At 55.2% G+C, this 27,000-nt stretch overlaps 8 protein-coding genes across 8 annotated transcripts; 3 read left to right on the top strand and 5 right to left on the bottom strand.

Moving 5' to 3' along the window:
• Positions 1 to 375: 375 nt before the first annotated feature.
• On the bottom strand, positions 376 to 1,010 carry CTAM01_02190 (cyclophilin type peptidyl-prolyl cis-trans isomerase/CLD; the record flags this gene model as incomplete). Its single annotated transcript, XM_060518229.1, has 2 exons — positions 376 to 801; positions 933 to 1,010. The coding sequence occupies 2 exons, from the start codon at positions 1,008 to 1,010 to the stop codon at positions 376 to 378; spliced, it is 504 nt and encodes a 167-aa protein (XP_060386862.1).
• A 1,263-nt stretch (positions 1,011 to 2,273) lies between these two features.
• CTAM01_02189 (major facilitator superfamily transporter) lies at positions 2,274 to 4,252 on the top strand (the record flags this gene model as incomplete). The annotated part of the gene is made up of 6 exons (XM_060518228.1): positions 2,274 to 2,428; positions 2,496 to 2,667; positions 2,739 to 2,930; positions 2,995 to 3,878; positions 3,963 to 4,122; positions 4,193 to 4,252. 6 exons carry the CDS (start codon positions 2,274 to 2,276, stop codon positions 4,250 to 4,252), a joined length of 1,623 nt encoding a protein of 540 aa, XP_060386861.1.
• Positions 4,253 to 5,505: 1,253 nt separating this feature from the next.
• On the bottom strand, positions 5,506 to 6,753 carry CTAM01_02188 (uncharacterized protein; the record flags this gene model as incomplete). Its single annotated transcript, XM_060518227.1, has 3 exons — positions 5,506 to 5,850; positions 5,913 to 6,322; positions 6,456 to 6,753. Coding segments are annotated over 3 exons (1,053 nt in total), but the record flags the coding sequence as incomplete, so codon positions are not given.
• A 1,115-nt stretch (positions 6,754 to 7,868) lies between these two features.
• CTAM01_02187 (HSF-type DNA-binding protein) lies at positions 7,869 to 10,157 on the bottom strand (the record flags this gene model as incomplete). The annotated part of the gene is made up of 2 exons (XM_060518226.1): positions 7,869 to 9,612; positions 9,703 to 10,157. The coding sequence occupies 2 exons, from the start codon at positions 10,155 to 10,157 to the stop codon at positions 7,869 to 7,871; spliced, it is 2,199 nt and encodes a 732-aa protein (XP_060386859.1).
• A 2,367-nt stretch (positions 10,158 to 12,524) lies between these two features.
• CTAM01_02186 (cyclophilin type peptidyl-prolyl cis-trans isomerase/CLD) lies at positions 12,525 to 14,168 on the bottom strand (the record flags this gene model as incomplete). Its single annotated transcript, XM_060518225.1, has 1 exon — positions 12,525 to 14,168. One exon carries the CDS (start codon positions 14,166 to 14,168, stop codon positions 12,525 to 12,527), a length of 1,644 nt encoding a protein of 547 aa, XP_060386858.1.
• A 1,056-nt stretch (positions 14,169 to 15,224) lies between these two features.
• Positions 15,225 to 15,575, top strand: CTAM01_02185 (uncharacterized protein; the record flags this gene model as incomplete). Its single annotated transcript, XM_060518224.1, has 1 exon — positions 15,225 to 15,575. The coding sequence occupies one exon, from the start codon at positions 15,225 to 15,227 to the stop codon at positions 15,573 to 15,575; it is 351 nt and encodes a 116-aa protein (XP_060386857.1).
• A 355-nt stretch (positions 15,576 to 15,930) lies between these two features.
• CTAM01_02184 (deoxyhypusine synthase) lies at positions 15,931 to 17,142 on the bottom strand (the record flags this gene model as incomplete). The annotated part of the gene is made up of 3 exons (XM_060518223.1): positions 15,931 to 16,002; positions 16,074 to 16,871; positions 16,924 to 17,142. 3 exons carry the CDS (start codon positions 17,140 to 17,142, stop codon positions 15,931 to 15,933), a joined length of 1,089 nt encoding a protein of 362 aa, XP_060386856.1.
• A 1,811-nt stretch (positions 17,143 to 18,953) lies between these two features.
• On the top strand, positions 18,954 to 26,150 carry CTAM01_02183 (myb-like DNA-binding domain-containing protein; the record flags this gene model as incomplete). Its single annotated transcript, XM_060518222.1, has 1 exon — positions 18,954 to 26,150. The coding sequence occupies one exon, from the start codon at positions 18,954 to 18,956 to the stop codon at positions 26,148 to 26,150; it is 7,197 nt and encodes a 2,398-aa protein (XP_060386855.1).
• Positions 26,151 to 27,000: the final 850 nt, after the last annotated feature.

The raw sequence follows: 27,000 nt of genomic DNA, 5'->3' as shown, positions 1-27,000 counted from the left end.
GAACCTCTTAGAGGCATCGTGATCAGAGCGACACGGACGAACACAGGAGACTCGCAAGTACCAACGCCACGGTCTGGTCTCTCCACATCCTCACGCCTCCCACGGCTTGAACATGGCTTGAAACACCACACCATTGCTTGGTAGGATACAACAGTTACACTCAGCCGGCTGGGCAAGGGTTAGATGAAGCAAGCCTTTCTTTTCATTTAAACATTGTGTGCCGTCAGGACAGTCTTGAACCGTTTTGACGTGCGGGTATCATAGCTTTTCAGGGAATTCTTCCCTCACATCCATCCTTTCTCCCACCCGCGGAGCCATCCACGAAACCTCCCTTCCTCATAGTCCCTCACGACCTCCAACGGATCATCCCCATTCTCACCCAGCAAGCGGATTCGCATGGACAGTAACCCTCTCAATCACGACCGGCTCCTTGGGCCGATTCTTCCGATCCACCTCGACCGCCTCAATCTTGCCCAGCGTGACGGTGCTATCGTCCCCGATGATCCGCCCAAAGACGGTGTTGAGCCCGTCCAGGTGCGGCGCCTTGTCAAACAGGACAAAAAACTGCGAGCCGTTCGTGCCGGGCCCCTTATTGGCCATGGACACGACGCCGCGCGCGCCGTGCTTGAGGGCCGGCCGGATCTCGTCCTCGAAGACGCCGCCCCAGATGGAGCGGCCGCCCTTTGGGTTGTCCGGGGGCGACGGGTGCGCCGGCCCGCCGGTCTGGGCCATGAATTTTGGGATGAGGCGGTGGAAGGGGGAGGCGTCGTAGTAGTGTGATGCGCAGAGGGCGAGGAAGTTCTGTGAGAGGGGATTGGTTAGTCGTCCGTTGGGTAGAGTGTCGCGCGATACGATTGAGGGTGGTGGGTGAACGGCCGCGGGTGGGATTCGAAGGGAAAGTCTTGGGATGATTGGGAAGGGGTCCTTTTTACCTCTGCTGTTTTTGGTACGCTCTCGCAGAAGACTTCGATCTTCAGGTCGCCGAGATTCGTATGTAATGTGACGGACATGTTGGAGGTTTGTCTGGTGGTCTCGATCGCGAACTCGAATTGTTGTGTGGTCGTCTGGTGTTGTTGACGGCGCAAAGCTAGCTGCCAGCTGGATATATGCTGGATGTATGCGACTGCATGTTTAAAGTTATGTGGTGGACCACTTCATTGGGCCCCCCGGCATCGGTGCATTGAGCTCCGGGTGCCGACTCAAGCTGCTGCCGCCGACCAAGGTACTTACCAGTAGGTGCGCGCATGAAAGCCGCCCCCCACTTAACGAGTGACAGTCAACTCATACCTCTGTTGCGAACGCTTTGATTTCAACTTCAGTTGATACAAGGTTGTTTGCCTCGACGAGACTTTCCTGTCTTGTACCAACCTTGAGAACACGAATCAAGTACAGCATTTGAGATAATGGCGAAATATATCCAAGAATGTTGAGTTCAGCTTGACAGTGAGCAACATGATTGCTAGATAGTTTCGAGAGCTTCTGGCATACCTACTTACTTGATATGTTGAACACCTATACACTGCTCAGCGACAGTCACCCCGTCAATGTCTTCCTCGCTCTAACTGTACGATGATTAGATCAATTTGTTTCAATGACGTCAAATGCATAGAAACAATCCCGGCCCAGGCCAAGTACTGGCCAGGGTCGCCGGGGGGAGGGATGCACACGGCCCCATACGGGTAGGTGGGCCAGTCCGCGGGACCGGACGGGACGAAAAATGAGTGGGAACTCGAGCCGGGAACGCGCCGCCCGGAAGTCTGGGAGGATGCTCGAACCAATTGACCGCTATAGGAAGTGCATTGTTCATTACCTTGGGTCCAGCCCCTACCGCTCAGCCATGCCACACCTCTCCGACTTACCACATTTGCGCAACTCAGTTTGCAAAGTTTCACGCTGAACGTATCCGGGCAAGTAGAGGAGGGGGGACCGTGTGCCTCCCCCCGGAGGACAGCGAAACGAGTTCCCAACGGCTCCCACAACTTCACTTCTTCTCGACAAGGAGGCGAAAATCAGTGCGTTTGTGTCGGCAGCCCGCGGCCATCTACAATCTTTGGACTATCAAGAAAGAAGAAATCTTGCATTATTCGTTGCTTAGGACGATGACGGTCATCTCGACAATTCAGAAAGTTGAAACTTGACGGACCACCGACTCGAATTCGTTACTGTTCACTCTCATTATTTTCATATAGAGGATCGACCTGTCGTTGAATTCCTAGCAAACGAGTCTTGTTCCAGGTTCACACCAATCGAACCCTGGATCCGAACTCCACAACATGACCTTCAACGAGATCGTTCGAGACACCTGGGCATGGCACGTCATACGAGCCGTCACCAGGGCCAGGCATCCGGCGTTCCAATACTTTGACGAGAGACACCCCTTGATCCGTCAGAGATACACGGAAAATGGCTATGATCGGTCAGGCTCGGGGTGAGTTACAAGTTCACATGTAAGAGCAAAGGCGGTATACTAACACGCGGTCTATCTCGAACTGAAGACTCTCATACGCTTCAAGACACACCGAAGTTCGAGCATTTTCACTAGACTCTGAGAAGTCAGATAGCGAGATCCCGGGCAATCAAACAATCAGCCGTACGACGTGGGAAAAGTATGGCATCGAGAATAGAAGAGGTCTCCATCTCGTCGAGTTCTTGCCAAATGACCCAGAGGTAACAAAGATCGCAATCCCCTTTTTCACTCTCACCTTTTGGACATCGTAGCTAAGGGTCCAATACCACAGAACCCGAGAAACTGGTCCGTCATGAAGAAAGCCATCGTCAGCTTCCACATCTGCCTCCTCGTCATCGCCGTCTACGCAGGCGCATCAATCTACACCGTCGGCACCCACGGCGTCCGCCAGCAATTCGGCGTCTCGGAGGTCGTCGCCCTCCTAGGACTTACAGTCTTTGTCCTGGGCTACGGTCTTGGACCGGTGAGTCTATACTCGATTACCCCTTATTCTCATCTACCTTACCTATACTGACAAGAACGCAAAGATGGTCTGGAGCCCCCTCTCCGAGATTCCCCAGATCGGCCGCAATCAAATCTACATACCCGCCCTCACAATCTTCGGCCTCGCCCAGATCCCCATCGCCCTCGCCACTTCCATCGGCATGCTCCTCGGCTTCCGCTTCCTCGCGGGCTTCTTCGGCTCCCCCGTCCTCGGCTCCGCCGCCGGCATCCTGGACGACATGTTCGTCTCCCGCAAACACACCTACGCCATGGCTTCTTTTTGTCTCATTGGCATCTCCGGTCCCACTCTCGGGCCCATCGTCGGCGGCTTCGCCGTCGAGCTCAAGGGCTGGACCTGGTCCGCTTGGATCGTGTCTTGGTTAGCCGCCTGGATTCTCGTCGTGCTCATCTTCTTCCTGCCAGAGACGAGCGCCGATAACATCTTGTATCGACGGGCCATGCGTTTGCGGAAAGTGACGGGCGACCCGGGTTTCGTCTGCGAGGCGCAGCTGCGCGCGGATTACACCGCCGGCACGGAAGTCTTTAAAGCACACCTCGTCCGGCCCTTCACCTTGGTCCTCACCGAGCCGGCCGTCTTCTTTCTGAACCTGTATAGTGCCTTCGCCTACGGGCTGATGTACATCTGGTTCGAGGCCCTGCCGTCAGCCTACGGGGAAGTATATCACTTTGGCACCGGCAAACAGGGCATCGCGCTGCTAGGTCTCATCGTCGGCGTCCTGCTCACCATCCCGCCGTTCTTCCTGTACTACCGCAAACGCATCGAGCCGCAGTTTGATCGCGACGGCAACATCGAGCCGGAGAAGCACCTCCACCCGGCCATGGTCGGCTGCCTCTTCATCCCGGCCAGCTTGGTCTGGTTTGGGTGGACGGCGCGGCCCGAGATCAGTTACCTCGTCCCCATTGTCGGGTCGTCGCTTTTCACGGCGGGTGGGTTGCTGCTCTACATCTCGATTCTGAATTAACTTGCCGAGTCGTACCCGGATCACGTCAGTTCCGTCTTGGCTGGGAATGAGCTGTTCAATGCCATGTGCGGGGCTACGTTCCCGCTGTTCATCCCGCCCATGTATTACCGGTTCGACGTGCTTGGGTCGAGTATGATTCTGGCCATTTTCGCTGTTGCGTTTGTGCCTTTGCCGTATATCTTGTACATGGTAAGGATGAACCCCTTTTCTCTACAATGCCTTCCCTGTCGTGTATACTATGAACGCGTTTGACTAATAGCTATTGCAGAGGGGAGCCAAGCTTAGAAAACAGAGCAGTTACGCAAGAAAAGGAATGTGAGATACTGGTCAGATAGGCATAAGGGTGTTTGCTTGGGTTTACTGATGTATGTACCTACTTGGAGCACATAAAGCGTGGATTAGATGTCAGTTGTTCATTTCGTCTTGAACTGGCTTACACCTGCTTCCCTTTGGAACCTCAAATTCCTTTCTGTAAAAAAATTTCTTTAACGTGTCATGGACGTATTCACTTTGTTGATGTCACGGTGCAGGATGTAACATGGAATAAAATGGCCAGGGGAAAGGGGGGGGGGGGGGGGGGGGGTACTGGGGGGGGGGGGGGGGGGTGTAAGGCAAACTGACGGGGACTGCTATAAAAGCACCCAAGCCTAGCCCGAAGATGATAATCCCGCCAGCAACGACTGCGCCGCAACGTTTCCTCGGTCTCAGTAGGGTCCATCGCTATCGATCTATCGAGTTCCGCTCGGGATAGACTTTCGAGATGATCCTGTGTAGCTGGATCTCGAGAGAGCTGAGGTTGACGGTCATGGTGCTTGCGTCTCGCCATGTGCTCAACGGACTTCAAGGCTGTCTCGATAATTGAACGCTGCCAGTCTAGGCGTTCTTGATCAACTCTGAGATCGAAAGTTCTTTCAATGCCGCGGACACGAAAAAAGTGACGCTCTTCCTCTTGGGGAAAGGTAAAGATCTCTACCCTCGGTAGTCCAGTGGCCCGCCGGTGGCAGTTTCTTTCCTCCAGAATGCGACTTGACCTTCTGCGCGAATAAACTGATGTCTTCCTGCTGAAACTTGACGGGACTGCACTGTCCGAGACCTTTCAAGGACACATTTCACAGCCATGTACACCAACAAGTGCCTGTAAACCACTCAAGTGCCCCGAATATTAACTGAGCGTGGATCATAAGTTTCCATTACCAGCGGGCTGAGGTCGGTAAGGTTAATCTTTGCTCGTCTCATTTTTTCAACGTTGGTGCTCAGGGCGCTTGATCCAACATTCCTGAGCCTGAGAGAGAGTTGAAACGCCGGCCAACTGCTTGCAACTTGTTCCAGACCCCAGTAATGGCTGCTGGTTGGAGGTGGAATCTTGCTTTGGGGACCATTTCGCTTCAACCATTTCGCTTCAACCATTGTTCGTGATCCAAAATCAATTCACTGGTGAATCAGGTCAGCACCAGTCCAGATCACTAGAAACATTCAGTCAAAAGTAACTTACGTATACAAATGCAGCATGCTGTATTCTATTTTAGACTTGAGTTCCGTCTCGAAGTCAATGGAGACGGACGATGGTCTCAATCAAGGCAAAACGGATGTCAAGCTGACGGGATGTTCTTTGCCTTTCATTCGGAAGATTGCGGAGCTAGCTGATCGGCGCAGGATAGCAACTGAGCTGAAATGATGGAACCCAGCCTCCCAGCTCTGCTTCTCGGTCGAGTTGTGAATCGGAGCCTTCACTATCTCGGGCTTCGGAGCGAGACTTCGCAGAGTTCGGTGAGTGTTCTCATCTTGACAGGAGGACTTGACGGTATTGGCGAACTGTCCATACCCCTTCGTCTCCGACTCGAGAAGGAAGTCTCGCTCCTCTTGGTCGAGGATTTGGTGCCGGCAAGTCCAAACGATTTCGGCAAGTGCCAGATAATCCTGAATGAATTACCGATTAGACAGTGTGCTGGAGTGAAACATGGCGGAGATTGGAGACATACCTTGGGGTCATTTAGACAAGGCGTGGCGGTGAGGACCAGAACTCTGCTCGCTGCGATCAGAGACACGGCCTTGAACGATACCGTTGATCGCTCCTTGAGACGATGAGCCTCATCGCAGATCAAGACCTCAAAGCCACGGCTTTGCGAGGCGAAGGACGAAGAGTATGTTACTTTGTCATTCTCTTCTTTGGTCATCAGAGTCTTCCTCGCCCATGACCTGTAGGTCATGATCAAGATGACTCTGCGGGGGTCGTTGCCTTCGTCATCTATCCGCTTGGACCACACCCATTGAAGCATTGACAGCCAATTGTCAACCCAATCATCCTTTTTTTTCAGGACTTTAATGTCGTCTGAAGTGTCGCCACGATCGGTGATGGTCATCCATCCAGGATGCATTCTGGCAATGTCATCTACCCATTGTCTCGTGATGGCATGGGCCGATGTCAAGATGACGCTCGGCTTCCTGTCCATGTCGGGAAAGCCGTCGAGGACCTTGTGCGCAATCCGTGTCGCGTAATGCCACTTCTGTCGTGCCGGTCTCACAGATCGCCTCCGTGATCTTCAGGATGCTCTTGTTAATGTCTCTGTCCATCGATTCGACCCTGACACCGGCAAGCAAGCCTCGAACGTCGGTGAAGTCCGCAAAGTTTGGGTAACGCTCCCCTATAGGGAAAGTCTTCGATGTGAAGAAGATAGTATGACTCAAGTCATTGTCCGAAGAGACCTCAGCAGCACTAAGAGCCTTCGACCATGCCGTCTCTGAATTTGGATTTGACGAGTAGATGGGATAGATTCCATTCTCGTTTCCATCGAGACTGGCAAGATTGTTTCCCGCAAACTTGACTATATGTGAAGGCTTCGCGCAAAACCATATGTCGGCAATGACCAGATGCCATTTCAATCACAGACTTCTCTCGACACTGCTTACTCGCTCGCACGTATTCGAGGGACGATGAGTGACCGACACCGAAGCCCGGTTCAAAAGGACTATCCAAGCTCCTTCCAGGCATCAAAGAGGTTGTACCAAGGAATGGGTAAAGCCCCCGATGGTAGCTCCAAGGTATCCGGAGCAGACAAGATCAACCACACGTTCTTCAATACCACTTTGCCCGCAATGCCAAGACCAATACTGGATGGGATCTGACAGGTCTAATAAGATCTGTAGTAAGTATGAACGCGGTAGACACTATGTGAATGCGACAAGAACCCCTAGTGCCTCTGGTGCAAATCGGAAGGACATCATGAGAACCGCTTCCCTTGCCCCCTACGGTGGTAAAGGGCCAACCCTCACCATAACATCTGTAAATCAACTTCAACCCTGCCACCGTCGTACGTCAAGGTAATTATTTACTTGTTCATCAAGGGTAGCATTGAGATCACCACCACACCCGTAAGCGGCGAAGTTTCTATTCTACCTTACAGAAAAGAAGAACCATCCCATCCCATCCCATCCATCCTAGGAATTTCGCTCAATCGTAGCTTTCAAATTCCTAAAACCAAAATACTTTGCCACCTTTGCGACCTCAAATCACAACCCCCAGTCGCCCGCCGAAAGGGGAGTGGGAAAAAAAATCTCGAGTTCTTTCCCCGAAGCGAGACCACACACACACACCCGTCCCGTCCCATTCCATCCAGTCCCTACTTTCCCGAGCCAGTTCAGAAAACGGGGGGGAAGGTGGGACAAAAAGGGAGTGTGAGAGACACAGGGAGAAAGCAATAAGCAATTTTTGGATATCATGCTCTTTTTTGTCCACGCACGAGTTACTTCGAAGAAAACCGCCGCCTTCCATAGAGAAGAAGAAGAAGAACAGAGAGACGCCCTCTGCGGCATTCTTCTCATCCTCGGATAATTTGATGATCAAGACCGTTACACCACCTATGGTGCTGCTAAAAAGAAAGTCGTGAGAAGGAGGTTAACCAGTGAAGGAAGCCCCCCTTTAAGTCATGCATCCATCATCAACCCACACGTCTGCGTTTGTTACCGCGGTCGGGGCTGTCAGTGATCCCATCGAAGCTATCCCGCGGAACCTCTTCAGTCCCGGTGGAGCTCGGTGTGCCATTGACGTTGTTGTTGTTGCCCCCTCCGTTTTGGGGACCCGAGCCGTCGAGGGTAAAGTTGAAGTCGTTCCCGTCACCGTTGAAGTTGACGCCAGGGTACGCGTTGTCGCCCTGGAACGCGTCCGGGTTCAGGAACTGGTCAATGTCGAGGTCGCCGTCAAAGTAGCCGTTCACGTTGCCGTTCTCGTCGATGCCGGGTATGCGACCCGAAGGGCTGAGCGGTCCGAGCATGCTGGAGAGGTGGTCCAGCTTCGCGGCTTGCTCCTCCTGCATCCGGTGTAGCGCGGCGAGGTCCTCTTGGTTGAAGTTGATTTGCTGTAGTGAAGGTGGCGGCGCGGCGGAGCCCATGATGGGCGAGAGGGAGAGACCGGGGGCGGCGGGCATGGGCGGCGGTGTATCGGGAGTAGCGGTCACGGAGGGAGCTGGCGGATTGGGTGAGGCGGACATTGAAGGCTTGGAGGACTGTGGAGCGTTGGTTGAGGGTGTAACGGACGATCGACCGGCCATGGCGTTCAGCATCTTGTTCCGTTGGTCGTTACTCATTGTGGCGGGGGTGTTGTTGACGACGTGGGGGAGATCGATGCCAGATGAGTTGTTAGCATTTGTGTCGTGGATAATCTTCATCATGCTCTCATGGGGATTCGACTCGAGCTCTTGGGCTAGATAGTTGGTTGGTGATGTGTGGTCGCCGGGCGATGTGTCAAACAGTTCTGTGACGGTGCCCATCTCGCGGTTGTACGGCTGAGGCGTCGCGGAGCCGCTAGCTGGTGACGGCGATACCGTATTCGCGCGACCTTTGGGAATGGGCGGCAGCAACGCTTGCCGGCGCTTTGGGATATTGATGTTGTTTCCTGCCGAGGTTTGTGCTTGCACGTAGTCGCCCAGGTCCACGACGCTTCCCTGAGGTACCGAGCTAGAGCTGTTGCCGTTCGGAATGATGCTCGCGAGAAGGTCGTTTACGCTCTGGGGGCCCGCTTGGTCCTCGAGTGTCTTTCTAAACACGTTGGCCAAGAAGTTCAGGATGGCGTTGATGGAGTTTTGATGACGGTCGTGCTGGCTCTGGAAGACGACAGCCTGCTGATATAACGCCGTGTTGTCTTGCTGGATCCGCTGGATCGCCGTCATGATCATCCTCTGCTGCTCGCGCACCTTGGCCAACTCTTCCCGAATCAACGTCATCTCCTTCTTCTGTATCGGCATGTCGCCCGAGGGTGGCAGAGCTTTGCTGGCGGGTGCACTGGCGGTACTAAAGCCCTGTGTCACGCCGTCGTCAATGTTGACGGCATCCTCCTCGCTGTCACCCTCGACTTCTGCATTCTTGGCGCCCTTTTTGCCCTTGTTACCGCTCTTTGGTTTGTTAATGAGCCAGAGCAGGTTCGGGTGCCCTCGTCGGAAGAAGGGATTCGAGTACTCGCTTGGGCTCTTGTTCTTCCGTTCGCTTGCACGCATCGAGTTATCCGACAAGCCGACCCGCTTGTGGAAGCCGTACATGTTGAGCTGTCGTACAAAGGAAGCATAGTTGTTGTGCTTGAACAGGTCGGGAATTAGCTTCTTCGCGAATTCATCCTCGTCGAGGACGATGAATGAGTCGCCCTTCTCCGACCACCGAATGAGCTCAGAATTCTTATCGTCGTCGAGGAAACTGTGTATCATTAGTATGGGTACAAAAAAAAACCTACTGCCAACAAAATACGCCTTCTCGTCACTTTGGAGGTACGGGAACCTAGCTTACCTGCTCAGCTTCTGCACAAACGGTGGAATCTGCTTCCGCTTCTGCTGCGCCTCCCTCATGGCTTTGCGAGCCATCTCCTCCAGGATTTCGACGTTGTCGGTCTCGGCCATGTTTCCGTTTGCTTGTTGCTGCTGCAGGAGCGCAGAGTCTTCGCCGACAAAGGACCAAGGGTCGCTGGACGAGTCGAAGTTTTGCCTCGCACCTGTCGGGACGAGTGCTCTGTTCATCTGCCTCCGCGCGACGGCATTGTTGGGGCTTGGTGTGGGCTGCACGAATTGCTGCGGCGTCTGCTGCTGCTGTTGCTGCTGCTGACCGGGGACGAGGCCGTACGAGTTGACGGCCTGGGCCCCTGTTCCGTCCACAAGGCCCGTAGCAGCGTCCGCTGCCCCTCCCCATCGCAAGAACTGATCGCCAGGCGGGCTGGGAAATGACTGTCCGACCTGTGGCATCGGCATGGTGGGTATCGTTCCTGGCGCTGGTCGCTTTCGAGGGTTCGAAGACATGGGAATGTGCATGCGCCTTCGTTGGGGGGTTTGTTGGTTCGGGTGAAGACGAGTTGTGTGGCCCGTTGGGAGAGTTCAATCTGCCAGGTCGCCGGCTGATGCGGCGCCTTGGAGGCGGACGTGATAGGCTGACGCGGGGGTCGCCTGCTTCGGTGAGGGTCGTTTGAATCTTTTCGCGGCGGCCGCGTTTGGTGGGTTGCGGGTTGAAAGCTGTAGGCAGCCTGTGTACCAGTAGTCGCCGAGAGCAAGCCAGGAAAAAACCACCTCCTCGTTTTGCTTTTTCACAGCGGTGTCGAGAAGCGAAGAGCAGCGGCAGCGGCGGCGGATGGATCGGTCGGGATAGTACAGACTAATCGGATAATCGCCTGTCGCATGCGCAAAAAACTCCCACGGTCTGCGAGAAGCCGAAAAGTCGTCGGGCGTGGAAAAGCGCGGTGACTGAAAGAAGGATGGTGAAATGAGGATACGGATCTCGTGGTTCTATATACGTTCGGGGTCGGTCGTTGGGTCGTGATGCCTGGGGGGGGACCTCTCTCTCTATGTCCAAAGTGCTGAAAGGGCAGGCTGGAGGAGGGGGAAGCCTGAGTCAATCGCCAAAAGCTGTTGGAGAAGCTTTCGCAAAGGAAGTCTATTGTGTGAGAGAGGAAAGAAGAAAAAAGCCGACAACAACAATTCCAACTATGGGCCAGCAAAGAAGCCCTTGTCGCGATAGGTCGGGCTTGGGTTTCGGCGCAAGGGTGCGATTGTCTCGGTCGCGGAGGATGCTGCGAAAGCTCTGAATGATAGCAGAGGTTACCGCTTCTTTTTTTCTGGTAAGGAAAAAAAAAGGTGAGTGTTCGCTGTGTTAGGTAAGGCACATTCAGATGACGGTACCTTACGGTGAGGCGTCAGGCGTCAGCGGGTTTGGTGCTTGGCTCGACTTGACGGTCCAAGGTTGTGTGCTTTGGTCGTTGCACGTTGATGGCGGCGGTGTTGCTGCTGACTGCAGTTTGCTGGCTGGCTGCTGCAGACGTAGCGCGTCTCTCACTTTTTTTTTTTTTTTTTCCTTCGTCCTCTTCCAAGGTGCGTGGTGGGGGGGATGATGTCGCTACCACGTCGTGTACTGTGGGTTAATGTGAATGTTTTAAAAGAGGATAATTGGATGAGAAGGGGTTGTCTCTCCAAGTTAGGTATGTGCGTGTGCTTAGGTAGCAATTGAGACCAGTTCGTGACATGCACCTCACAAAAAAGAAAAAAAAAAGAGGGTTGAAGGAAGTATAACAAGGCCGTTTCTTGTCCGAGTAAGAAGGGACCGCAGGCTCAAAGAGTCTAGAAGAATTAAGGTCAGATCTGAAGCTGCCTGGTGTCTGGGCCGGGGGAACAATATCGTTGTTGTATTATCATTATCAGCCATGCGGGACTGAGACCACGAGAAACTGAGGATCCAGAGGCTCAGAGTTTACGCAGAAGACCCCGTCACCCGAGTGGAGACCCCTGAAGGAAGAAGAACTGCAAGCACCAGCCCACCACCGGCCACCGGCCACCGGGGCCTGGGACCGTCAAGGAGCCCCATCCAAACACCAATTCATAACGGGAACCGTGGTCGTTCGGGGGTCCTCGACTGGGACGGACGGGTCAGGATGAGGTCCCTTGAACACGGGACAGATCGTCCGGCCCAATCAGCAATCACCCTCATCTCGATCCTCACCGACACTGTCACGATGTCACCTGTGAAAGGAAATGTGTTGGAGCCCATTGGCAGCGGTACCTACGGAGTACATATCATCATACTCAAAACTGAGGTGAACAATAAAACACCCCGCCATCCTGGCACCAGCTGTCAAAGCATCAATTCTCATAGCATCTTCCGAATGCAATGTTTGCACTTCCCACCCATATTTACCAAATACAGTATAACAAGGGTTCTGGGCTCGGCCGAACTGCCGCTTTCCTCCTCGGCGTTTCCCGCCGTCTCCCTTGAGGTCATCTCGATGACGCGTGTGGGGACCAGGCGGGGAGCTGGCCCCTTATCCGTACACTCTTCAAAGTAAGGTACCTTACCAACGTCATTTTACTCCGATTCCTAGCTTATTCTTCGATCTCAGCTCTTCAAGCACGGCCCATTCCCCAACTGCCAATTTTTCGTCGTCTGAATAGCATCGTGGGAACAAATAACTACCAACGGCTCTCCAAAACTTTGATTCTCGCATCTTTGCTTCGAATTTCAGGGGTATCATTGGTTTTAACTGGCCCATCATTGTCCCGCCCTACAGAGTCGCATTCAAAACCCTTGTTCCTGTCGAGGGTACCTACAGATACCCTGATATTTTCTCAGAAAAACTACCTTGCACCTCTGCCCGCAAGAGCCGAAGCTCTGGCCATCTTTGCATTCCGTGCCTGATCCCATTCCCGTCCGGAGTTTCCGCTCCGGGCCTCTCGCGATGCCTTCTTCTCCTCTTGCAGTGTCCTGGCCTTTTCCCTGGGATCAATCACCACCAGCTCCTCCTCAGCCTTTTTGCGATAGCTGAGATCCTTACCCAGCTTATCCGCTTTAAAGCTGAGCGCCCGTGACATCCACCCCTCGTCGTCGCTGTCTTCCTTGGCGGCCTGATCCCACGCCTTGCAACTCTGGCAATCGGCAATAAAGTGAAGATCACAAAGTTCCGCTTCCTCGTCGGCCACCTTGTCCTCCTTGCGCTCCCCCTCCTCGGCTGCAGAGGTGGGTCCGTCTCCCTTCTCCGGAGCCTCCTCCGGCGGCGCCTGATCCAACTTCGACTTGAAAGCTTTCAAGAAATCGAGAGCTTGTTGGTCTTCACGGCTAGTCGTGTTACCGCCGGGCCTTCTCCTCCTCCCCCGGATTGACGTCTCGGGAATCATGCTTTCCAGTGCAGATTTCTTGGTCTCCTTGACCGGTTCGGAATGAAAGCTCCGCTTCATCGAGGCCTTAAGAGCGGCAATCTCCTCATTTGTCTTCTCGAGAGCCGTCTTGGTGTCGCGAACCTCAGGCTCTGGCGACGGAGAATCCTGAAGTCGGATAGGAATGGCGCTCTTCTTCTCTGATGGCATTTCCTTTGGCGGTGCCGTCCGCTTCTCCTCAGCGGGTTCGGGCTCTGGCTCGTCTCGTGGCGGAGGTTCCGGCGCTTCCACCTTTGCCTTGCCTTTCGATTTAGACTTGGTCGACTTCTTCACGGCCGGTTCCTCTTCCTCATCCACATCCATTACTATTCTCGTGTCGAACTTGGTCTTCTTCAAGACCGGAACCTCCTCGGCATCGCCCTCGTCGTCCCCGAAGCTCAAGAGCTGTTTCCCGCCTTTCCTCTTCTTTTTCTTTTCAATGACCACAGTCTTGGGTGCCTGGGTCGCAACCCTTGACCTCTTCACCATATCATCGAAGGGGTTGACGAGAATCTCCACGTTTGTAATCTTGACAGGGTACGTCGGCCGGTCCGTGCCTGGAGTGACTTCCCCCTCGCCCATCTTCGCTAAATTGTATATCGTGTCGCCAGCTACCCGCCCGAACAGCGTGTTCTTGTTATTGAGTTCGTCTGCCTGATCGAGTGTGAAGAAGAACTGGCTGCCGTTCGTATCAGGACGACTTTCGTTCGCCATGCCCAGCTGCCCGCGCCGGTTCCATTTCAGCCGTGAGTGAAACTCGTCCTTGAATCCGATGCCCGTCGGACCGGCGTTGAGACCGCGTCGCTCATCCATTGGCCAGGGGTCCAGCTCGCCGCTGAATGCGCCGCCATCGTAGATGGACTCGCCGCCATTGCCGGTCCCCGTTGGGTCACCGCCCTGAAGAATGAAGCCCGGCACGAGCCTGTGGAAGATTGTGTTGTCGTAGTAGCCATCGAGGGCAAGCTGGAGGAAGTTTCGGCAGGTGAGTGGTGTTTGCTTGGCAAAGAGCTCGACAGATATATCGCCTAGGGTGGTGTGGAGGATGACGGACGCAGTCGGCTGCGGTTCAAGGTTGTAGATGGCCGACATCTTGGCCGGCCGTGGCAACGCTCTGTCGAGTTAATTGTTGGAATTCTGGGTAGGATCGGGGTGAAAGAGAGAGGTTAACATGGGAGAGGGAGAGGTGCGTGGGACAAGTGGGTGGATGCAGCTGCAACCTTCGAAAGTTTCTAGATCGTCGTCGGCGAGGTAGCGTTGGATGGTTTATCGATAAGGTCACGTGCAGCTTCGTCGGGACGTCATCTGATTCGGTACCATTCTGTCGGTTCTACCTGCCGCACCCTTCACATCGTGTAAGTGCCTCCCGCTAGGCTGCATCATATCTCAAAATTATCCCATCTGAATACTCCCTAATAATGTGCAAGGTACTTAGGCCTGGCTGTCTCCTTTCTCACCATAAGAGGTCGGGGGAACATGGCCGAGAGGTATGAGGGGGATGTCATAGTATTAACCCGAAAGTCCTTGAGCCTCACTCAACCTAACCTTTTGTTCAATTCCCCATTGATGACCTCTTTTTCTCCCGCTTTATCTACCTCTATATATGTTTGATCTATGTCCTGTAATATCTATAAGAATAAATTGAAGAAGCTGAGAGAGTCAATGAAGAGTATTTGCATCAAACAATTCGCCTAGTCTTTACACATCGACCTCCTCCACGACGTATATCCTACACGCACGGCACAATGCGTAGACTCCCCGAAGAAATCACCTACCTAGCAAGGTCAGTAGGATTTATCTCGCCCACGTTACAGTAGAACCTAAATCAGAGAAGCCATAGTGGATGGCCTGAGCTGTATATCGGCTGCCGGTCTTTGAGAATTTGTAACGGGTTGAATTTGCTTGCACCTCGTCTCCGATACACCACCACACTCTGAGAAAAAGCCGACTTCTTCCCTCTACACTATTTGGCAGACCCCTGGTATTCGCCTCTGTATATGCGAGTCAGAAGTAGCAGCACTCCCACTTCATTCCGACTTCATACAATAAACAACTTCAAGCAGCATATCACATAGAGAAATGCCTTTCCAGACGGGTTCATCCATACGGCGGGCAGAGTCATTGAATTGCGCAGACACACTTGCTCACATGCCTGAAATCGCCCTCTCAAAGACGAGGGCTGCCGACAACCTCTCTTCGCTTCCCGAGCACATATATCAAAGGACACATTCACAGCAAGGCCTTGGATACTTCCCCGAGAGCAACTGCAGGGAAGAAGGAAGCCATACGCCGCCTAGCAGCAGCATCGCGGCGGCTACAGTATTTACCTCGGGGCCCTCGGAGAGTAGCGACCTTGTCTCGTCGCCGCCGCCGACAGGTCAGAGTCAGAGTGATGATCACCCTAGTGGCGTGGCCGATGAGGATCCACACGACTCGCAGGCGACGGAGAGCGCCCCGGAAGACGATACTTCGGGTCCTGAAGAGGTAGGGGAAGAGTAAGTTTCGCCCTTCTTGCAAGGTATACCAGAAAAAGAAGGATGTTAACCGTCAGTCTACCAACAGAAAGCCTTGTTGTATCTGCCCTCGGTGCCCACGGCACTCAAAGTCTTGGATGTGCCAGGAATGCGGCGACTCACTAGCTCCGGATGAGCGTGATGCCCCGTGCTGCTGCCCTGGTCCTGATGCTGAATCCTGTGGATCAGATTGCGAGGAGACGGAAGTTCAGGGGCATATTAGATCAGAGTCACCTGAATGGGAGTCAGTATTGTAAGAAGCCCGGTCCCAGGAACAACATGTGGCGGCTCTTGGGTGTGCAATGGAATTTTTGTTTCTTTTCTTTTCCCACTTGTTGTGTCTATGATGATTTGTCTTTGGCAAAAGTATTTGCGACAATGAATGGGAATACCAAAGTGGCGTCCGCATAGACCTAGACGCATTATATGTGTTAGCAATGGAAATACACAACCTTCTCCAAACCAAGTGCTCGTGGTGACATACCTTGACGGCATCGGCGCCAATCTTGATCTTTCCCCAGGAAACGGCCTCATCCGGCCTGGCGCCCGCATCACTTCCGTCAAACTCCTGGCCAGTGTTGATGTACACGGCCGACTCGGCGCCGTTGCGCATTAGGCAAGCGTTCGCAATGTGATGCTTAATGACGCCGCCACCTAGGATAATCATACCTGCCCTCTTGGCGCGCACCGAGATAGTGTTGATCTTTCGGATATCCTCGACGATGTCGCACTTGAGCTGGCCAGGCGAGGTCTTGAAGGTGTGGAAGTACAGCATATCGCCCAAGCTCCCGTCCGTGAGCGCGGGGCAGAAGACGGGGATGTCGTTCTTCCACGCCCAGTAGTAGACGGAGCGCTCGTCGTTGATCTCCTTGCCGAGGCGGTGGATCATCTTGGAGGGCGTCCAGTTGATCTCGTCGTCGGTGCCCTTGCTGGCTTCCTGCTCCTCGTACATCTTGTCAAAGATGGGCACGACCCAGTCCTCAAAGGCGCGGTAGTTCGAGTTCGGGACGACAAGGTTGCCGATTCTGTTCTGTCCCTTTTTGCGTAGGCCTTCGCCGTCGGCGCTAAAGGACGACATGTAGGTGTCGCCCAGGCACTTGATAAAGTCCTCCTCGATGCCGCCGGCGGTGGTGACGATGGCGGAGACGTGCTTGTGTTTGACCAACCACCGGAAGACGCCTCGCATGCCGGAGGAGATCATGTTGGAGGTGTAGCCTAGGAAGATGGTGGTCTTGTCGCCGGTTTCTGGGTCTCTCCAGGCCCTCTTGAAGTCGCAACCCGCCTGTCAGCAGGGTGTCGTCTCACACGTGGGAGCAATAGAGGTGGCGGCTCACCATGTCATTGATGATCCGGATGGACTCGGTCAGAGACGAGGCTTGGAAACCCATGAATCTCATGCCATTGTAGAGACTCTCGGCGGTGATTGGACCCTTGATGTCGTCAAAGTCCAACTCCTCGACTTTCTGTGCGCCTTCGGGCATTTCTTCCGAGACGACAAGGACCGCATCGGTTGCTGCCGCCGGCGGGGCGTTGGGGTTCTCTTGAGATGCCATGATATAATTTCTGTAAATGAACGAATGAGGGAGGCACACCGAAATCAGGTTGCAGTTGAGTTGCAAATGTGAGGGATCTCAAAAGTGAGATTGTCTCAAGCCCACCGAACAAAGGTACATACCAGTGAGGGGAGTGGCGATCTATAGTAAATAGTGGGAACACGAACCGCGGAGAATTGTGGATGGCTATCAGACAAGAACCCTGTGACTGTTTCAACCCAAAAAATAAATAAACAGGGTGTCTCTATCCGTACTCTTTTTCGTTCTTAGCAATCAGGGAACGAGGAACTCTGACGGGATATTGGAGCTGGCGTGGAAAAAAAAAGTGACCATCCACACACACAGGTACACACTTCAGAATGGCTCCATCCGGGCGGGCATGGGATGACTCCACGGCCGTGATGTTTAGAAAAGACGGACTCCACTCTGCAAAGAATTTTGACGGAAAGGTGGAGTACCAGGCGGCAGGGTCTGCCACGGCGCGCGCGCACAGGGACCCACCTCGAATTGTGAGTGCCCACCCATGCAGGTCGGGTCGTCTAATGGTAAAGCGACACGGCGACGGACGGACCTGGAGTGTGTGTGGTCGATGACTTTTGGTGCGTGGGAAGTGATGCTGGTTGGGTATCCATTCAATGCGTGCCTGGATAGAGACGTGGAAGAAGACATGATGATTTCGAATTGCACAAAAGACGGGAGGCTCATCGGTGGATGTGGTACAAAGTGCAAGGTACCTTCCTCGAGATGATGTGGATTTGGTGACTACCTCAGTGGACTCTTGAGGTTTGTCTGTGGACACTTCCAGCTGGGCCGTGGACGGGACGGGAGAGGTTTCCATAAGGTACCAAGGTTCCATGACAAACATTTGAAGGGTACGTACCGCATCTCTTGGAAACTGACCGGGAAATTGAGATTTCGGAGACAAGCAGCAGACAGGAAGACAAGCACAAGGCACCTCAAATTCGGGCAGGCATTGGATGGAAGGCAGGGCCAAAGACAACACCCTCAGGCTCGAACTGCCGTGGCTCCCGCTAGAAACCTGAAAGAGTCTAGCGCGTGTTGGCGGTAAAAGGCTGGCGCTGCCCCCAGTGAATTTGAGATCCAATTCAGCCCAGTGCCAAACCTGGAACTAAGCGCCACTGCACGCGAACCGTATTTTGCAGGCTGCCCCGAACGTGGCCGTGGCCGTGGCCGTCCAGTACCGTTCGTACCTACTGCCCGCTGGGGTCCCGTCTTCAATCCTTCAACATCACACGATTGCTCGCCAAAGTGCCCAAGTGTCGCATCTCCGCGCTTCATCACGACGACACACCAACCTTCGCCTACGAGCATCGCTGCCAACGGGACACCGTCCACACACAATCAACGTGCCGTCATCCACCCGTACATCATTACCCAGTGCAAAGCCATACGCAAACACACACAATAACGACCCGCTGTCGGATGCACCCACTCCCCGCCGTGCCCGCTACGCTACCTCTCTCACCTCCTGACCAGCGCCCGTCCTGACGCTTATCCGAGGTTGGGACCCGACCACTCCAAGGACCAAAAGTCTTCCATCGACCCACGACAACCAAGGTTCTCTGGTTCCACGTCCCAATCCAGACACATATGGTATTGGACCTTTATCATAGGCAACTTTAAGGGCTGTCGCCCGGCCTAGTGCGATGTGAGTAGACGATGCAACAAACCTAAATCTCCGACTTCTTCGAGTCTTCCATCAAAATTCCCACAACCCGCATGCCCGACCTGGACAAGCCATCGCGCTCGACGCAAATCGAGCCAAACACCTAGACCCTCCCGACCACCAGATGCGACCGCCCTTTGACCACAACAGGCGTCCTGTGGATGCGAGGCGGCCTCTCGAGCGACCCCTTCATGCTAATCACGATCTTTATAGGGCTTCGAGATATTCCTCGAGGTATGACGGGGGAGATCGCGGCGACCGTCGCTCCAGATCGCCTCGCGACCGCTCACCCGATCGTTACGAACGCGCATCCCAGTACAGTGATGGCGACCGCCGCCGATCATCCGCCGAGGCGCGCTCCAACACTTCAGCATTCACCAACAACAGAGATTCGTTTCGCGACAACCTACCCCGTGACCCGCCACGGGGGCCTAAGGCGCTTTTAGATCCTCCCAGTGGACCCAGAGGCGGCGGCTATGCTGGTGACTTCAGAGGACGTGGCAGAGGTGGCCGTGGCCGCGGATGGGTTCGCGATGACAGCAGAGATCGCGGACGGGACCGCGATATCGATTTCAGAGACCGACGCGATGGGCCTTATCGAGACGAGAGAAGCCGTGAACGCGAACGGGACTGGGATCGACGGGATAGAGAGAGCTATCGAGGACGCCCACGCTCGCCTGGTAGAGGGCGCTCACCACCACAGCGAGATTTCCGCGATAGAGATCCTCCATTAGGCGTCGATGCCGAACGATCTAGGCGCGGCTCAAGGGACGGTGGCCCACCTTCCGCTGGCTCGTCCAACTCTGACCCCCCCTTCGGCATGGGTCGAGGTGGTTTTAGAGGAGGCAGAGATCGGGGACGCGGAGGATGGGAGAGAGGAAGGGGAGGAAGAGCTGGTTTCTACGACGACCGCGATCGCTTCGGACCTCGCAGTCGCTCTCAGGAAGGGCGATGGGGCCGCGATAGGGACGACCGCGACCGTGGCGACCGATGGGTTGATCCTGAAATTCGCAGAGACCCTCGAGACGAACCCCGTGATCCCCGAGACCGCGAGTTGCTTAGACCAAAGGTCGACCGAGAACGAGACAGAGGCATGTCTTCCCAAGCACAGTCGCCAAACACCAAGGACGTATCTCCGCCCCCGCTCGCCCCTTCAGCACCCGCTTTCGGCACTGTCCCTAGTCGAAACGGCCCGGCAGACGGATCGCCCATCATTGGCGGCACCGGCAAACTGCCACCCACAGCCCCCAGAGCCTTCAACTCCGAACGACCTGTTTCTGCCGGACACGGCGGCGGAGGTAGCGGCGGGGATTTCCCGGCACCCCCTACCGGTCCAGCAAAGATGAACCTTGTAGAGGGCAGCCCGCCTATCCCCTCTGGCCCTCGTGCTCAACAACAGAAACAGCAACGGCCCTCGAGTAAGCAATGGATAAATCCAGCACTGGGGAAGAAGGGCCCCCCCGAGTCGCCCAAGATTATGAGGTCGCAGAGCTTTGCGCAACAGCAACGCCCGGTACCTTTCCGTCATGAAAGCGTACCAGCAGAACAAGGCGACAACGACCGGCGTCCACGCAGTAGTGATGCGAAGGCCGACTCTCACAATTCCGCCAATGAAGGTTCGGTCAAGTCACTTAACCTTCCGGAACCTGGCGAAATTGTCATCAAATCCGAAAGAGACAGCTATTCTGCCAGAGGCTCCATGGATCGAGATATAGAACATCCGGATGATTCAAGGGACATTGTCATGGGAGGAACCGATAATCATGGATATCAGGAGCGTCGGAACCCTCCACGGCGGGAAGAGAAGTTCGACACAGCCGACAAAGACGACAGCGATGAGGGCTTAGTGGACGAGGACGAGGAAGAGACGAAGGAGCCGCCCAAGCTTGTAAAGCCTACAAAGGTGAGCCGTATGTCTGTGCCGCGAGTTCGATTTCTTCTCCCGCCCCAGGAACCCTCGGCGCCTGTCTCCGAACAGACGTCCGAATCCGATGACGACGAAGATTACGGAGAGTATTTCGCCATGGAAATCGCAAAGGAAGAGGCCGAATTGCAGAGATTACAGGACGCAGCCGACAGTACTCCGGACAGAATCATCGCTCGCTACGCTGCAGTCTCGCACGAAGCATTGGTAGCGCTTGTCACCGAGCCAGAGAGTCTTGTGGATATGCTTGGGCCGATCCCCGACGTCATCGAACCTCCGAAAGAAGCTACCCCGATTAAGTCACCGGTTGTGGAGCAGCGCGAAAAGACGCCCAAGATCTCGAGCCCAGTTCAGCAAGCCAAATCATCACCAAAGGAGTCTGCTGTGGTACCCGAGCCAATCTCCGTTGCTGTGTTCGCACCGAAGTCGGAGGAGCCCGAGGTTGAGAAGAAGCCCGAAGAGCCTCTCATCGAAAAGGAGGCAGACAAGGAATTAGAGAAGGAAGTGGAGAAAGAAGTCGTGGCGACAGCGCCTAAGGTGACTGAGCAAGAACCCGAGAAGGAGCCAGAGCCAGAGCCAACAACAGTCGTTGAGAAGCCCGCCGAAAAGCCCGTTGATAAGCCCCTGGAGCCAATCGCCGAGAAAGTTGTCAATGATGCCGAGGAATCCACAGACGGTTCCGCCAAGGAGAACTCTGAGAAGCCTGCTGCGAAACTGGCTGAACCTGTTGTCGAAATGGCTCAAGAAGCGCCCATGGTCCCTGCCTCGAATGAGCCGCAGCCCAAGACAGAGGAAATGGATATCGACGAGCCTGCCTCGGTTCTACTGGCACCCTCTCTCCCTCAACCATCCGAGCCGGCAAAGGATGTGGATGTTGCTATGGAAGACGCATTTGAGCCCGAGAAAGCCCCATTGGAGCCGGTGGTCGAACGCGAGGAACCCAGGGAGCCGGTCATGAACGGCCAGCACCTTCTGCTCCAACCGTCGAGTGTGCCAATGGAAACGATCGAAGGCGATAAGGGTCTGCCCAGCACGCCCTCGCAAATGGACGATGACGACCACAACTCTACCGAATCTGAGGACCCCGACGTGATGCTCATCGATAAGATCCGACAGTTCTCCACGACGCCCCCTCTCGACAGTTTACCCAATTACAGCTGCCGCCCTTGGAGCCGGGACCGGGATTTCTTACAGTCTCTCGAGTCAGATTCGATGGTCGACGATTTCATTCTGCAGCAGCTTGACAAGATCTCCCTGGAGAAGATGGCTGGACAAGGGGAGGCTCGCAAGGATTACGCCGAGAACTACATCAAGTACCTCGATTTTACAGTCTCGAGCGACCCAATCGCGGTCAAAAGCCGAGAAACCTTTATCAGCTGTCTGCCGACACCCGAGAAACATATTCCTATTCCTCCTCCCCCGGAACTTAAACCCGAAGGTAGGGGAGCTGGCAGAAGGTATGCGAGCGAACGAGACCTAGAGAGAGTTTTGCAAGCATCCATGAGGGAAGACGAAGAACGGAAAGAGAGGGAACAACGCGCCATGCAAGAGAAGTATCGCAGTGAGAAAGAAGCCGTCATTCCCGAGATGTACTGGAGACAGGAGGACCGGGACAACGAATTCTTCAAGGACACCACCGGCTTCACGCCTGTGGAGAAGCTTGTACCTGCCTGGCAGATTATGCCGCCAATCAACAACTTCACCCCCGAAGAAGCAGACCTCTTCGAGAAGAGATATCTCACGAACCCGAAGCAATGGGGAGTCGTCGCTGAAAACGTACCTAAGCGCAACTTCGGTACCTGTATTCAGTACTACTATCTGATGAAGAAGGATCTCAACCTCAAGGAGAAGCTTAGAAAGCAACCCAAGCGTAGAAAGAAGGGTAGAGGTAAGACCCGCTCAAGCGCGCTTGTCTCGGAGCTGGGCAACGCCGAAAATGAGGGAGAGGAGAACCAAGAGAACGGCGAAAACGGAGAAAGGAGACGTCCACGTCGTGCTGCTGCCCCGACATGGGGCTTCGAGCAACCGCCCACGGATTCCGACAACGCCACACCAGCCGGTACACCCGGCCGGCGCGGAGCCAAGGCTGATCCCGAAAAGGTCGACGGTAGGAAGCGCGGACGGAGGGCAGCCAAAGACAAGGAGCCGAAGGCGCCTAAATCTCAGCAGACTCTTGCAGCAGCACCCACGCCCGCTACAGGCAAAGGAAGATCTCGCTCGAACTCTAGAGTTCAGAACACTGAGTTCCAGCCGCCTCCGCCTGTGCCTATGGAGAATCGTCTGCCCTCGCAATTCGAGGCCCCTGTTACCGGCGTTCAGCCTCCTCTGATTCCAATTCAACAACAACAGGCCCCTCTGGTTGTCCAGGAGCGCCCTGTTCCCATCACCCCTTCACCGATATCCGAAGTCATGGCGCCTCCATCACTACGGCCCGAGCCACCACCACCTCCCGCGCAACCGACTGTTGCGACTTTCGATATTGCTCAGCCGCAACCCGAACGTCGTGCCCCCAGCCAGGCGTCCAGCTACTGGAGTGTGTCTGAAGCAAATGATTTCCCTGGGCTACTCAAGTCTTTCGGTACTGACTGGGTAGCTATTGCGGGCCATATGGGTTCGAAGACAGCTGTCATGGTCAAGAACTACTTCGTCAGACAGAGAGACCAGGGCAAGACTGAGTGGGAGCAATTCGCTGCCGAGGCTGACGCGAAACGAAGCAGAGGTGAGAAGCTACCAGATCCACCACCGCCCACTGTCGGTGGACGCAAGAAATACGATTCAACGCCTGGGGCTTCGTCACATCGACCCCTTGCTTCCGCGCCTGCCACTCCCGCCCCGACGACTGCATCCGAACCGCCGAGCGAGCCTCCTGTGACAAAGGTCGAGCCTCCCGTCCAACAACCTGGAGCACCACCCTTTGGTCGCTTTGCGATGCCGATTACGCCGGCACCACCGACGCCGGCAGCGCAACAGCAACAGCAACAGCAACCGCCACAGCCCCTTGCTCAAGCTCCTCCGCCTGCCGTGGTTGCCACCCAGGCCCCTCCTCAAGCTCCTCAACAGGCGCCAGTCCCTGCTCAGCAACAACCAGCTGCCCAGCCAGTATCACAGTCAGGGTCGCCGGTTGCTCGTCCACCCCGAGCACCTCCTCAGCAGGCCTTTGGCTTCCAGGAGAGAGAACGAGAGTCGACCCAACCCCCTCAACCAGTCAGGATCTCGCAAAAGCCACCTGCGGCCCCAGTCACCGAGCCCGCTCAGCAGCGGCCTTTGGCTGCCGCACAACCTGTGCAGTCTGTGCAGCCTGACCCGCTGGTTGACCGACAACAGGCCGAGAGGCGACGTGAGATGGAGAGACAAGCCATTGAGCAGCAGCAGCAAGTTGAGAGACAGCAGTTGGAGAGACAACAGCTTGAGCGGCAGCGTATAGAGCAACAGCAGGTCGAGCGACAGCAACTGGAAAGGCAGCAAATTGAGAGGCAACAAATCGAGAGGCAACAAATCGAGAGGCAACAGATGGAGCGTCAACAGCTTGAGAGGCAGCAGATTGAGCGCCAGCAGATTGAGCGCCAGCGCATCGAGCAACAGCAATTCGAACGCCAACAGCTCGAGAGAGAAGCTATCGAAAGGCAGCAGATCGAGCGACAGCAGATGGAGAGGCAGCAGATCGAGCGCCAGCAAGCTGAGCGACAGCAAATGGAGAGGCAACAGATGGAGAGGCAGAAGATCGAGGCACAAGCCAAGGAACACCTACGCCCGGCCGAACGTTCCCGCCTCAAGCAGGAGCCTGAGATGACACCGCCGCAGCATCATTACGAGCCATTCTCTTATGGTCAGCAACCGGTGCGCAACGTGCCGCCTCCTCGATCTGAACCACCTGTGGCAAGACAGCCTGCCGAGCCGCCGCGGGCAACGGCTACCCCAGTCCCGCAAGGCTACGGCCAGCCAATGCCTCAGCCAGGTGGACGACTCTTGGGTGACCCTCAGCCGTCTGTCTCAACACCCCCTGGCCAAAGGCCCATTGCAGCTCAACGACCTATGCCCACCCATATGGACTCTTATGGCACTCCTCCCCAGCAGCAACAGCCGCCGCCAGCAGCGGCCGCGCCCCCGCCTCGCTCGTCAGCTTCGGAGAACAGGAGATCCAACATCATGTCGTTGCTCAACGACGACCCACCAGCGGCTGCCGCTGCTGCCGCTCCTACACCCCCGCCTCAGCCCAAGCGTGTTAATGACATGGCCCAAATCAAGCCATCCCCGACGCCGCCACCACAAAGCATGTCTAGAGTACCTGTTGCCGCGCCGGTGCCGACTCCCCTACGGCCAGAGCGGGAGCCTCCTCAGGCAGCTTATCCCTATGGCCGGAATGCTCCCTCAGCTTCTGCGATGCCTCCTCTGAAGCCGACTTACACTGCCTCGCCCCAATCGCAGCACATGAGCGCCCCGAGATCGGCCATTGCATCTCCTCATGATGCGGCGCAAGCCGTCGAGAGGGACTACTACCGCCATCAGTACCACCAGCCTCCAGCGACGAACTCTCCTCAGGTAGCGCAGCCTTATCCGCCGCAGCCCCAGTCTCGTGATCCTCGTGATCCGCGTGACCCCAGGGACCCCAGAGATCCTTATCAACCTCAGACTACGTACCCTGCGTACGGTGCACCTGCTTCCCATGCTGGCTCGCCACCGCCTCAGTACGCCGTACATCAGTCGGCTTCCAGACGCGAAACGCTCCCCCCACAAGGCAGGGAATCGGCATGGGCTCCTGGACCTCAGGGACACGTCATGGGCCAGCCGCAACCGCCGCAGCAGCAGTCTTCATGGCCACCGGCGTCACATGCGCAGCCCGCTAAGCAACCTCAGCAGGCACCTCCTCCTCAAAACTGGGCCTCTCCGCATATGTCGGCGCAAAAGGCACCTCCGACGGGCTCGGCCATGCCGCAACAATCCTGGGCTTCCGGACCACCTCAACAGCAACAACAACAACCGCCGCCGGGGCACCACATGTCGATGCGAGACGAGAGAGGTTCGGCCATGTACGGTCAGATCCCGCCTCAGCACCAACACCCAATGCAAGGTCGCTACCCGCCCGTCTCCCGCGCACCAGAGCCAATGCCGCCTCAAGGTCAACAGGCGTACCCGCCGCGGTATGCATCGACGCCCGCGCCTAGAGATCCCCGGGACCAGATGCCACCCCGGAGCTACACGCCCGTAGGATACGATTCACGTGGCCCGCCTCCGGGACCTTACCCTCCGGATCCTAGAGAGATGCAAATGCGCGAAATGAGCCGCGACCCCCGAGATCCTCGGGATCCTCGGGAGATACAACATCAGGAGATGCTCCAGCGCGGTCAACTGCGTCCACAAGATGGCTATGGGAGACAACCTGATCGATATGGCCGATAGAGGCGTGTATCCGACTCCACTTCTTATCAAGCGTGTATCAAAGAACCAACAAAAAAAGAGAAGACTTTAACTACGGGGGGATGATTGGTGTATGGTGTGTTTTATGGTCTGGATTAGAGACCGGAAACCATAAGGAAACGCAGATGCAGGAATGTTTGGGGGCAAGGGGCGGACGTGTATTCATAGTGTTTCAACGCATAAAGCAGGAGACTTTTTTTGTTTTTACTTCAATGGCAATTTCATTCATTCAGAATGCGTCTTACCTTGGCTGTTTTATATCGCCCCTTTTCGTCCCTGGCAAGGGTGAGTGAAGTCTACGCTCACTTGGAGTGCATATTGCAAATGGGAGTACTCCTCGATTCATCATCCAACATCCCGAGTTGCTTGTCTCTTTACGTCTCTTATTCGTGAGTAATATGTACAACTTCGAATAAAAAGTCTCCCTCTCCTTGGCAACTCAACTCAAGACACACACATCGCCTCCTCGTCCAAGTTTCGTCATCTCATGATAATCACATCCATCCAAACGTGCTTCGCCAAAATGCACAAGGAGCCTGGATTTACCGGCTCTTTCGAGTGTTTCTTGACCCGGAAGACCCCCGCCAACGCCTTTGCCTTGCCGTGCCGTGCCGTGATGATGCCATGTCCTGTCGAATTACCGTAGGGCCGTCCGTGTAAACGCCGACAGCAGGCCCCTTGGTTGTGACACGAGAATACCCAACCATTGAGGGGTATTCGTTCCCTCCCAAAACTCGTGTCCCCCCGTCCAGGTACGTATGCATGGCGCAGAATCGGTCGCCACCACATCAATCCCGTCTCCCTTTTTGGCCTCCTCCCATCCATTGAGCAG

Source organism: Colletotrichum tamarilloi, assembly GCF_030869305.1.
Source record: "Colletotrichum tamarilloi strain Tom-12 chromosome Unknown Scaffold_5.1, whole genome shotgun sequence".
NCBI lineage: Eukaryota > Fungi > Ascomycota > Sordariomycetes > Glomerellales > Glomerellaceae > Colletotrichum > Colletotrichum tamarilloi.
Note: the sequence above shows the minus strand (reverse complement) of the source record. Positions and strands in the feature narration are given on the sequence as shown.